Source organism: Ranitomeya imitator, chromosome 1, assembly GCF_032444005.1.
Source record: "Ranitomeya imitator isolate aRanImi1 chromosome 1, aRanImi1.pri, whole genome shotgun sequence".
Lineage (NCBI taxonomy): Eukaryota > Metazoa > Chordata > Amphibia > Anura > Dendrobatidae > Ranitomeya > Ranitomeya imitator.
This window is the reverse complement of record NC_091282.1, coordinates 203947739-203960650: the sequence shown is the minus strand read 5'-3', so window position 1 is coordinate 203960650 and position 12912 is coordinate 203947739. Positions and strand designations below refer to the sequence as shown.

Here is a 12912-nt window from a genome sequence, read left to right as displayed (position 1 = left end):
ATCAGTTTATATTTCATAACAGATTAGGCAAAAGTTCTATAAACCATGTGAGTTAGTACATGTTTCGAACCTTTAAAATCCCTGGTTTTTAGACTTACTAGAGAGCTTAAAAGTTTGAAATATGTAATAACTCCCATCGTATAGACCTTTTGCCTAATCTTTTTATGGAATGTACACTAATGAAGCTGTTTTTTAACAATTTAGGAATAAACATTGATTTTATCCACTCACATGTGGTGCTTCCCCTACTTTCTTGGAACCTTCTGTGTGGGATTGACTTTCCCAAGTGCTCCTGCACACTGTGTTACCATTAGCTGTGATTGCTGGCAGATAGGAGGGTGAACTGAATATATATTTTTTTATTCTGATTAAATTTGTATGGTGGAGATTCAAAGCTGGAAAATATCATCATTGTATACAGTAAAACGGGGGTTATTATTTCCAAACTATATATTCTTTACAGATGACCTGATACCAGGTCAAAAGTGGACAGCGTTTGCATTTATTTGATGCCTACTGCTCCCCTGAATAGTCCTTTATCTACATTTTAAAATCCACCATCTGGTTCCATAGATATGGGTATTTTACTAAAGGTACCTTCACACATAACGATTTAGTTAACGATATCGTTGCAACGTCACGCTTTTTGTGATGTAGCAACGATCCTGCTAACGATCTCGTTATGTGTGACAGCGACCAACGATCAGGCCCCTGCTGGGAGATCGTTGGTCGCTGGGGAATGATCAGGACCTTTTTTTGGTCGCTGATCACCCGCTGTCATCGCTGGATCGGCGTGTGTGACGCCGATCCAGCGATGTGTTCACTGGTAACCAGGGCCGCGCTTAGTAACCCGATATTTACCCTGGTTACCATTGTTGGGGACGTGACAGACATCGGAATGTGAGTATGTACTGTTTTTGTTTTTTTACAAAAGCGGCCCTGTGCTTAGTAACCCGATATTTACCCTGGTTACCTGGGGACTTTGGCATAGTTGAAGACAGTTTCAACGATGCCAAAGTCTTTCCCCTGATCGTTGGTCGCTGGGAGAGCTGTCTGTGTGACAGCTCCCCAGCGACCACACAACGACTTACCAACGATCACGGCCAGGTCGTATCGCTGGTCGTGATCGTTGGTAAGTCGTTTAGTGTAACGGTACCTTTAGTGCTAATTTCATGGTCTTTTCCAAAGGGGCTTTGCTCATAGGGTAATAATGCAGAGCAGCCTAATGGCACCCCCCCAAGGAATTCTGTGAGCCATGCTCCCTTGGTAAAGACCATAAAAATAAACACTAAATCAAAAGGTCCATATCTCTAGAGATGTATAAGGAATTAAAAAAAAAAAGAATACTCATGGGAGCATTCGAAATAAAAAAAATAAGAGCAATAACTGAACCCTTTTGACCTGGTGTCAGGTCCTCTTTAACTTATACCGTAGAGATGCACTTTTGCTAATTGTGCTCTATAAGTTACATAATATAATGTGACTAATGTCATTTGTGTAAGATATACTTGCCACAATGAGATCTATCCGCCGAGAGAGATAAAAGCACAAAGTTTCAATTCTAATATCTCCTGCAGGCATGTTCAAGCTGTCAGTGTTTTGTGTTTAACTAGATTTCCAGTTCTTCATATAGAGAGAACTAACAAAATGAAGGAGAGATTAGTGATTTCAATCTCCATCCCAGTTAAAGTCATCCTTAACATGTAATCTGCTTTGAAAGTGATGCAGCAATCACCAGCCAAATGGACTTTACTGGAACATATCTATGAAAATCTCTAAAAACAGGAGTTTCCCTGCAGAAGGGGGAAAAAAAAACAGAAAAGAAAATCCATTCTAATTGAATTATTTGCCATTGGCATTTGAACGTGGGACAAAAATCTTAATCAGCGATTGCTTTCAGCTTGATTACACAGTGAATCATCCAAACTACAGAGATTTAATTCTATTTCTTTCCAAGTAAATGTGTCTGATTCATAGTTTTACATTCCCAAGCCATCAATGTTGGACAAGAACAGATAGCCTGATGGTGAAGGATCAGTTTACACATCGGTAATGGCTTTGTATTACAACGTACATTGTCAATGGCCGAGGTTAATTGCTTCTGTCCAAAAAAATTAACAGATAACATGTAGAAAAATATTTAGAATTGAGAGTCCTCAGTGGTTGATACTTTAGAATTGAGAGTCCTCAGTGGTTGATGGTTACTGGTTAGTGGTTACTCTCAATTCTAAATATTTTTCTATCTATCGGCTAACACGGTACCAAGATCTATATCTTTCCTGTACCAAATAAAATGTATAAATGCATGACCACATTCTGGGGAAAAAAATCCTAATATAGCAAGGACCAAATAGATAGATAAATAGATACATCATAGGCAACCTAAATTAGTCTTGACAACCACTTTTCAGATTGCAGGTTTTCCTAAAGTCTTGCTAATTATGGGCTTATTGTTTATAAGAATCTCAAAAAAATAATTGATTATTATCTCTGCAACATCACAAACTTCCCAGGACAGTGTTGTTCTCTTAGAGCTGTCATTACTTGATACCATGGCTGTGCCCTCCTCTTGATTGCTTACTATGGTCATAGACAGCACATATTAAAAAAAAAAAACCTATCCTACGCAGATAAGATATACGCCACCCTTTTTCTGTTTTCATTTACTTCGACTAATACTGTAACCATTGCTAGACCTGTTGCCGTCGATTCACAATGGAAACAACTTGCACGCTCAATGAAAATGAACGCCTGCCTTATATAAATGGCAAACCAAGGATTATCAAAGTACATCGTCTTTCGACCAGAATTTCTATGCATAATCCAACCATCTGTCGACCAGTTGTGTTGCTAAATTATGATTTAGGGAATTGCTTTGAAAAAAAAAACCAAATCCTTAGCTGCGTTGGAGCTCCATTTATCTGCTGCTGACATCCTCCGAGTTACATTATGTCTCCTTTTAAACCTCAAGGAATGTGACACTTGCCATTGGTAAATCCAACATGTTTCCCATGAATGTATGACGATTTCTATTTATACATGTTAATATGAACAGGAGATCTATTATTTATTTTAACACTTACCTAATTACTTTCCCGAACCCATAAATATACCAGCCTCATGCTTCATATTATCATACATTATTTCAGGAGCTGACTCATTCTCTAGCACAGAAAAAAAATACATCTCTGCAAAATGCTCTAGTGATTTGTTTTAAGCATCAGAATCATTCGTTTGATCCTATGTTTGCGATCTTATCATTATACACATTTATATTCCAGTACTATAGCCCAGACTGCCCATAATAAGGCAGACACCATATGTAATTACATCGAATATCAAATATTCATCAGCCTGTCTATATATCACAAATCTTGGGTTAAACAGCATTAAAGAGCTAGCACACATACAGAAATGACATTCATGTTGCCAGTAATGACTTGGTATATCTGTGGCAGGTTTTTTTTTGTTATTTCCAAGGAATCTTATCTTTACCAAACTAAAATAAGAGTTTTAAAATCCAGATCACTTATTATAAATTGTCCCCAAAATTGCCTTGCAGCTATTTTAGTAGCTGGGTACATCTTCTTTGATGGCTCAGTGGACTTGGAAATCCATTAATGACATAGAAAGTCTTTAAGGCACTTAAGGGGGATGCTCCAATTTCATTAAAAAAACACAAGACATGCATCTTGCACACACACACACATTCATACATATCTGCATAAAGCACAAGTTTATATTCCGGCTGGTTCTCGCACTGATGTCTGCATGTTTTGCAGAGCAGCCTTTGAAATGGGAACCATTAATAGTGCATAAAATCACAGAGAGGCAGGAATTAGATGCGTGACTAAGAAATGCTCATTGAGATCTGCATGCCTGCTCCATCCATCTCCCTGATACAAGTACAGGCAATGTGGGAATGTGTTCAGTCTGCGAGGTGCAGGATGCTGGAGCTGGCCGAGCAGCTGTAGTCTCACTTGTGTCTGTGCATGTGTGCTTTACTATGAGGCTTTATTCACACAGCAGTATTTTTGATCAGTACTTGTAGCTCAACAGTATTTGTCTCAGGAGTGTCTCCACAACACAGGACAGGTGTCAATCTTTCAAGTATTATTTTACTCTGTAAGTTCCACTCCTAGTTTTGGCATACAAACACTGATGCAAAATACTGACCTAATACAGACATGTGAATAAGTCCTAAGTGCACCTGGCTTTAGCATACATTCATTGATGCAAAATACTGACCATATACTGATATGTGTATAAGCACCAAGTGTCTCTTCTGGTTTTGGCATACAAACACTGCTGCAAGATACTGACCAAATACTAATGTGTTAATAAGCCCTAAATGCCACTCCTGGTTTTGTCAAACACTGCTGCAAGATACTGACCAAATACTAATGTGTGAATAAGTCCTAAATGCCACTCCTGGTTTTGTCATACAAACACTGATACAAAATAGTGACCAAATACTGATGTGTGAACAAGCCCTAAGCTTTATTCCTATAAACAAACATCAGGAATTCCACAGTTTTGTAAAATCCACACTCTCCCATTCATAAAACCAGCTGTGATTACCGCTGATCCCCAGCACACACCTTCCCACTGCTCTGCTGGACAGTAGAGTGCTGCTTATGGGTAACTTAGAGTTTGCGGTTGTCTTGGCGGTGGGCTGCCCCTTGCTTCCAACACAGTCTTACCTCTTTAAGTTCCTTAGCTACATCCTTCAAGTCTCCCAAGACTAATTCCAAATCATCCACGATAATCTTGATCTGTTCTTTCACCTTGGCTTTGGAGGCTTGTCCCTCTGTCGGTGAGGATGTCCCCTTAGACTTTGCTGACATGCTGCAGTCCAGCTCAAGGGAGCTTCAGAAGAGGGTGACTGGCTCCAGCCCTCTCTGAGGAGCTGTTCCCCCGCATTTTCTTGCTCAGATCTCCCTCATTCTCTTCTTTTTCCTCTCCCTGTATACACGCTGCCATGAACTCCACAGAACTGCTTGGGGAATGGGCTGCAGACTAGTGGCGATTGTCGATCAGTGCCTGCGTCACAGTGCTTCGCTAAATCAAGGGAGAAAAAAGTGCAAGATCCCAAAGTTCACGAATGACATAAGACTCCTTTACTTCAGAGGCGCCTAAACATCCATTTACTTTTAATTGGTGACAGTCACATTCTTCCCTGGTGTTGCTCGCTCCTCTATACATAGCACGCCTACTGCCTGCTACTTGCTGCTTGCTACACACAGTCTATCTGTTCTCTTCTACTCTCCTGCATTACCGTATTTCTCCCTATAATGCAGCACTACGATTGCCATGTATTACCAAAGGGACCAGTGATAACAGGCATATTTTACTCTGTCACACACATAAAGCTTAGATCATAATGTATATGCTGTGGATTAAAACATAGAAAATGTATAAAAAAAATGAGTATAATATTGACATGTTTTACACCAGGTCAATAAAGCCCATACATCATGTGTCATTCTGCAAATTGTTGTCTCCAGTCCAATCCAGCAATAACCGACGCTCCGACGTAATTCATCAGGTAAGGTAGGAGAATCTACTATGCTTTTATTCTGTAAGGATCCCAGAAGTAGGAGGTGAATATGTCATTTATGAGAATCCCCCCTGGGACGATGGAGAATGAAGGGTTAGAAAAATAGGAAAGATTCTGTGCTTTAATTCCTCAGAAAACAGGATAGATGAGTAAATGAAATTGAAGAGTGGCTACGTCTTGTTTCTGACTTCTTATTTTATAACCATTGCCCAAGTGCTTTCTAAATTCATGATTCCTCATTTATCAGGTTCAAATTAAATCAATACTGGAACACTGCAATAGTCTGGTTCTCGAGTAGAAGTGGTGAGAAACTCAGGTGGAAGGAACAGATAGGAGGTCTTGAAGCAGCAAAAATGAGGATCTGCAGCCCAAATGGATTTTATTCCTATGTGACATCTGGGGTTGTCTCCAGGCCAGAAATCCCTCTACACAGCTGGTATTACTACTGGTAGACTGGTGCCAAGTGATTTTTTTTTAAATAGCAATAGCAAGTTTCAGTAATTTTGGATTTGCATGGTCCTGTTACTTCACATTTAGATTAAATTATTCTCATTTGCCATGCAGCCATCATTAAGAACATCAGCATCATCATGACTAGGTGAAAAGTAGGATTGGCACTGAGGAGAGATTATAGCAGACAAGGCAGAGACAAATTCAGCAGTCGGCATGTGCACACTGCCTGCCAGCCTACCCTGTGGAGTCAAGGACAGAGGCTGGAGAAGGAGGATACTGAGTCATTGTCTGAGACTCTCAGGCATAAGTGGCAAGTAACATTCAATATGAATAGTAGTGATGATCAAATTGTCAAATGTTCAAATTCGGGAAAATCAGCACGAATAATTTCTAATATCCATGTATTCGTACCAAATAACAAATCCAAGGCAAGTCAATGGGAAAGCCGAATATTTTTCTGCTAGACCCAACAAACAGGTCTGAGGGCCCAAGAAAAAAGCTGAAATGGATGGGAAAGAGCTAAAACTAAAATGGGAAGAACATAGAGAAGATGCCCGCATGCCTTTTTGACTCACATATGGTGTCTGGGAATAATGTTGTCAGACTATTACACCGATTTTACGGATTTTTGAAAATATCTACCAAACCAAAAAATTTTTAAAGGCAAAAATGCTAAGAAACATTATTTCCTTCATAATTACATGTATATAACGCAAAAAATAGGCATACATATATATACAGCTCTGGCAAAAATTAAGAGACCACCACGTCAAAACCCTGTCATGGGCAGCCCAATCTGCAGACCTGAACCCCAATGAAAACCTCTGGAATGTCTTTGAGAGGATGATGAATAGTCACAAACCATCACACAAAGAACTGCTTAAATTTTGCGCCAGAAGCAGTGTGAAAGACTAGTGGAAAGCATGGGAAGATGCATGAAAGCTGTGATTAAAAATCATGGTTATTCCACAAAATATTGATTTCTGAACTCTTCCTGAGTTAAAACATTAGTATTGTTGTTTCTCAATGATTATGAACTTGTTTTCTTTGTATTATTTGAGGTCTGAAAGCCCTGTTTTTTTATTTTGACCATTTTTCCTTGTCAGAAAAAATTACAAAATTTATTGCTTGGAAATTCGGAGACATGTCAGAAGTTTATAGACTAAAAGAACAATTTACATTTTACTCAAAAAATAAATGGAGCGCCCCAAGGGCAGTGGGGTACTCCGTACTGGGTCCTTCGGTTCCCAGGGGGATGTCAAGGTGGCTGACCCGGTCCATGGCCCTTGGGACGTCCGAGTTAAAGGGGAAGGTCTTTAAAGGGGAAATGTTCGTGACACCACCTGTGGTATTCGGTCAGAGTGACCGACACTGATTTAAGGGGACCACTGGGGTGATGTTATGGCAGCTAGATGGTATACCTTCCCACATGTGAAGTATGTCCCCAGGGCTTCCCAGTGTGTAGATGGTGGGTGGTGAGAGGCGCAGTGAAGAACGAGGACACAGAGTTGCAGTCTCTTTACCTTTACTGAAGGCTTCAGCATCCACAGTTCAGAGTACCAGACCACAGGGCAGGCAGAGTCCGGCCGGTTTGGAGGCAAATCCAGAGTCCCCTTGTCCAGATAGAAATCGGTAGCCTTCCTCTAGCGCCGTGTGTTGTAGTACCTTACTGCTAAGCTTCTCATAAGGTACTCACAACTGTTGAAGATGGTACAGATGTTGTGTCTCTCTCTGTGCCCCAGATGGATAGGTCAAACCCGTATGACCGGTGGCTTGAGGCGTTTTACAGGGACTCTATCATGCCCCAGCCTCCAAGGGGTGCCATCTTGCCTCCTGGGTATCGGGTGGGCAGGTCACGTGATATTAGCTGTCCTGTCGGTCTCCAGAGCAAAGCATAAAGGACTGTTGCTCCCTCGGTGTTCCGGCTACCGGGATCCTGCGCCTCAGAAGGAGGCAGCCTGTGTAGGGCAGAACTCCTCTGATATCCACTCCTTTGCTATGACTTCTTCACCCTCTCTACAATACAGTCCTCCTTCAGTGTCTCTTTCTAGAAGCTGCCGCACTTAGGGCAGGCACAGCTCCGTGTCCTTCTGTCTGGATCTCTGACAGGCTTTCACCCTTGTCAGGGACCAACTACCTGAGCGAAGCTCAGTCAGCAACTCTCTAACTTCCTCCCCAGGCAACCAGTTTTACCTAAGTGTGAGAAGTGCCCTAATAAATAGGAGCATAGCTCCCCTTGGTGGCCTGGAGTGCGAAATATGTTGCATGTTTGTGATACCTGGATTCAATTGTCCTTCTTTGCCTCCAAACGTAACATCACTCCCCCCAAGAGGAGAATGATATTACTGCAACGATCAGGATCCTGGGGCACTGCATATACCTATAAAGAAAAAAAATCAGACAAACTGAACATTTTGCAGTGGTCTCTTAATTTTTGCCTTTTTAGCGCATGTTCACACGGAGCATTTTGGCTTTATTTTTTACTTCAATATTTGTCAGGGCTCTCACTCCTACATTTGGGAGGACCCTTCCTCATGCCAAATAGTTAGCAAGATAGTGGAATACATATTCCCTTTACAATGCCATTTCAAACATGCTTATGTCCACCGCCATTTCATTATGCAGCCCTCGCTCACAATTAGTACCTTGCAGTGAAACCTGTGTTTTGTAAAGTCCAGTGGAACCACTGTCATAGCGGGTGAAGCCGCTGAAAATGAATATAATACAGGAGTTGGTGGAGCTGTATGATCAATAACAGTAAACTGGATTCTACCAGAGACCAAAAGCATTAGAACTACATTTTGAAAACAGTGTATGCAAGCGAGGGCCTGTATTGTGGTCAGGCTGTCAGGCTTTACCTCTTAAAAGAGGTTTTTGGAATGAATAAACGTTCAGTATAAACTCCCATCACTATCCCTACTCTACTTGCACTTTCCCTATGCTTAAACTATGCTCTCCCTACGCTGTTTCCAGCTGCAATGTGCGCAAGAAGGCGCTGGCAGCCTTTAAATAGTCCCTGTGATGCTGAAAGGCCAGCCAATCACAGTAATGTCACACAAAAAATGGTGCCGGCATTACTGTGATTGGCAAGCCAGTCCAGCATGTTCATTGGCTGCAATAAAGCACCAAATGGGCTGGGCTGGTCACTTGACTATATCGAGGCGAATAATAAATTACTTGCCAAGTAACGAATAGCCAGAATACCGCATTATTTGTGCAAGTAACGAATAGTGCCGAATGTATTCGCTCATCACTAAATATGAAGTCATCTCCAAAAACTACATCCACTTTTTAACTGAAAGTTAATAACACAGTAAATTGCCACAAAACTTGCACATGTAAATATAGAACTAAACCCCCTGCTTTACGTGGGTTCCTTCTTATCCAGGTGAACAGATAAATAAGCCATCTCACTACTTCTGTGATACACCAGCATCATACAGAACCCAAAACCTTGCATTTTAATCAAGTGTCTGATATGAGAAAACTTTGGAGCTATGAGGACGAAAAAAAAATTCTGTTCTCTTACTAATTTGCCAGGACTAGTCAGCCAGGCAGTGGCGGATTATAGTGAGGTCAATCTGGGCGTTAGCCCAGTGCATAGTGGTGTGGGGGAAAATGGGCAACCGCTCAGATTGACCACTGCCCGATGGGCGTATGGGCCCGGTGAGCAGAGGGGGCCCACATCGGGCCCCGTCTCATCTGCTCACCGGGCCCCTACCGACGCTGCGGCAGTTTAACGCTATTGACGCGCGGATGCGCGCCCACACATCAATAGTTAACAGCCGCCAGCCAATTGGAGGCTGGCAGCTGAAGTGAGCTGCAGCGCGCACGTCGCTGGCATCTGATGTCATTGTCAGTCACCGGCGAGTGCACGCTGCTGGAGGGAGATTCGCCGAAGGAGCGCGGACAGGTGAGAAGAACTAGGTTTTTGTTTTTTTATTCCGAACGGCAATGCGGAGGGCCTGGGCATGAATGCTGGACACACTGGGGTAGAGATGCTGGACACACTGGGGGCAATATGCTGGACACACTGGGGGCAGGATGCTGGACACACTGGTGGCAGAAATGCTGGAGACACTGGGGGCTCAATTCTGGAGACACTGGGTGCTGAATGCTTGACACACTGGGGACAATATGCTGGACACACTGGGGGCAATATGCTGGACACACTGGGGCAAGATGATGGAAACACTGGGGGCAATATGCTGGACACACTGGGGGCAGGATGCTGGACACATTGGGGGCAGAGATGCTAGACACTGGGGGCAGAGATGCTGGACACTGGGGACAGAGATGCTGGACACACTGGGGGCAGGACTGGAGACAGATAGGGCAGGATTGGAGACATGGGTAGAATGTAGATACGGGGCATGATTGGAGACATGGGGCAGAATGAAAGACATGAGGCAGGATTGTAGACAGATCATGCAGGATCATGGGGCAGGATGGATATGATGGAGACTGATGGGGCAGGATGGGGAGATAATATGGGGCAGAATGGATACTCATGAGGGCAGGATGGGAGAACATATGGATGAAGCCAGGAATGAGATACACAGGGCCAGGATGGGGGATTTTATTATTACCATAGGGGCTAATTAAGGGATATTATTACTGCAGTGATGTCTTTATTTTATTTTTTGAGGATTCTGTTTTAAATGGGGAGGCGGTCCTGTTACTGTGTAGAGTGACACTATGTCGCCTCTTTTTCTTCATGTGGTGTAATGTAGAAGTTGTGAAAACTTAAGTAATGTGTTCTGCAAGTGGAGCTCGAGATATCTGTGTTATTTCCTGCAGAGACAAGTCCTGGTTGGATGAAGTGATGGCGGTCTGTGCTGGATGAAAGATGAAGGACTTCACCTAGAGATGTCACTGGTGAGTCAGTGTTACCTATACACTGACACTATACACTGTATATTATATACAGAGGTCCTGTGTATAATGTCACTGGTGATCACTGTATTACCTCTACACAGACACTGCATACTAAGTACAGATCTCCTGTGAATACTGGCACTTATGATGATAGTATATTGTTTTGTTTTTTTTCTTCCTAACTGAAGGGTAAATTGACTAGATCAATGGATGTTTGACAGGTTATAGTTTCACACAGCAACTATTTTTCTGGAATAATCTGGTTCAGTTATATGATGACCCCATCGCATGACCCCATAGCATGACCCCGTCACATGACCCCGTCACATGACCAGGGGCCCACAGTGTCTGAACAGCCCGGGGTCCTGGCTACCCTTAATCCACCCTTGCTGCCAGGGTTTTTTTTCCTCAAAGTGTTCTCTGCCATAGTAGGTGAAACTGCTAAGGGCAGCAAAGTAGCTCATTGATTAGCACTGTTGCTTTGCAGCACTGGGGTCCTAGGTTCAATCCAGCATAAGAAAATGAACAGCTCCCCTCACGTGTAATAGGTTCATCCAGGGTGTTTGGCAGCTTGAGCTGAGCTTCTCAATGTAACCCAGTAAGAGAAAAGCCAGCAATCCATCCTTGTTGAGAAAACTCAATGTCTGTTGTAATTTTGACGCGTTTCGGAGGTAAACTTCCTTTTCCATATCTGTCAGGTGTCTGATGACCTGTGTTCAGTGGTTTTATCACGTATGGAATAAAGTTAAAATAAACATGGAATTTTCTCAAGAAGTACAGGGTGCTGGCTTATCTCTTTCTGGGTTCAATCCCGCCCAGGATAACATCTACAGGGAGTTTTTATGTTCTCCCTGTGTTTGAGTGAGTTTACTCCTTGTACTTCTCTTTCCTCTCACACTGCAAAAGACATACTGCTAGTGAATTTAGATTGTGAGCCCCAGTGGGGACAGCAATGATAATGTATGTAATGCGCTGTGGAATATGATGATGCTATATGAGCAAGATTAATAAACTAAAGTTAACATAATCAGAACCTCCTACTCCCGTCTCCAAGACTTCTCACGTGCTGTGCCAATTCTTTGGAATGCACTACCCAGGATCATTCAACCAATCCCCAATACCACAGTTTTATACATGCCCTAAATACGCATTTCTTCAGACTGCGTCAACATATTTATTTAGCTATCACTGTATTGCCCATTCAAAAGTTTCTTCATAACCAGGACCCTTGTATCATGCTCTCACACGCTTTATTTTTTTAACAGCCCTTTTGTGTCTGTACTTTTACACATTCTGGCTAATAACTGGTTCATGCAGCATTATATGAACACCCGATTTATTATAATATGGCTGGTTAGAACAATGAAAGCTATCGTTACCATCCACCTCTCGCGTCTCCCTTATTTCCTCATAGATTATAAGCTTGCGTGCAGGGCCCTCATTTCTCTTAGTATCTGTTGATTTATGTGATTAGTGTTACGCTGCAATGTCTTTAACTGTCTGTAAAGTCCCCTCTAAAAATGTAAAGTGCTGCGAAATATGTTGGTACTATAGAAATAAAATTATTATTATTATTATTAATAAATAATAAAATTATTGGGTCAAAGGGAGCAACTGAAGTATATAGAAGAGTACGGAAGACTCATAGTTTGCTCCTGTCTCTCTCATAAGTGATTGCATACACATCAAAGGAGAAAAAGTGTCCTTCGCTTTACAGCAGACTGCGAACAACGGATCCACATATTTCTTTAATCAGTCATATTAGCTTAATGACTAGAAGAAGGGGTCCTAAACAGGGACATCTAATATAGGCACATTGTCAATGTGATAAAGGAGAGAATGCATTATTTACAAAAATTTCATCATTCTTGAAATAAAATGGTTAGCAACATGTGCCAATAGACCTGGAAGATAAAAAGAAGAGCAACAGAACAATGAGCACATCCTCAGAGACTAAATCTAGAAGAAATGAGCCTGGAACAAATGGTGCATTTCATAAACTATACATAGAGGAAAAAGAG

The 12912-nt window shown here is 42.0% G+C and overlaps 1 protein-coding gene across 2 annotated transcripts in view; it reads right to left on the bottom strand.

Moving 5' to 3' along the window:
* PRR16 (proline rich 16) overlaps positions 1-5259 on the bottom strand; it is a 612007-nt gene extending 606748 nt beyond the window's left edge. The window contains exon 1 of one of the 2 annotated variants that reach the window (XM_069753461.1): positions 4704-5259. In XM_069753461.1, coding sequence (XP_069609562.1) covers positions 4704-4847 — 144 coding nt within the window. In that variant the 5' untranslated portion in view covers positions 4848-5259. The remainder of the gene's footprint in view (positions 1-4703) is intronic. The other variant, XM_069753469.1, reaches the window with a different exon arrangement.
* Positions 5260-12912: the final 7653 nt, after the last annotated feature.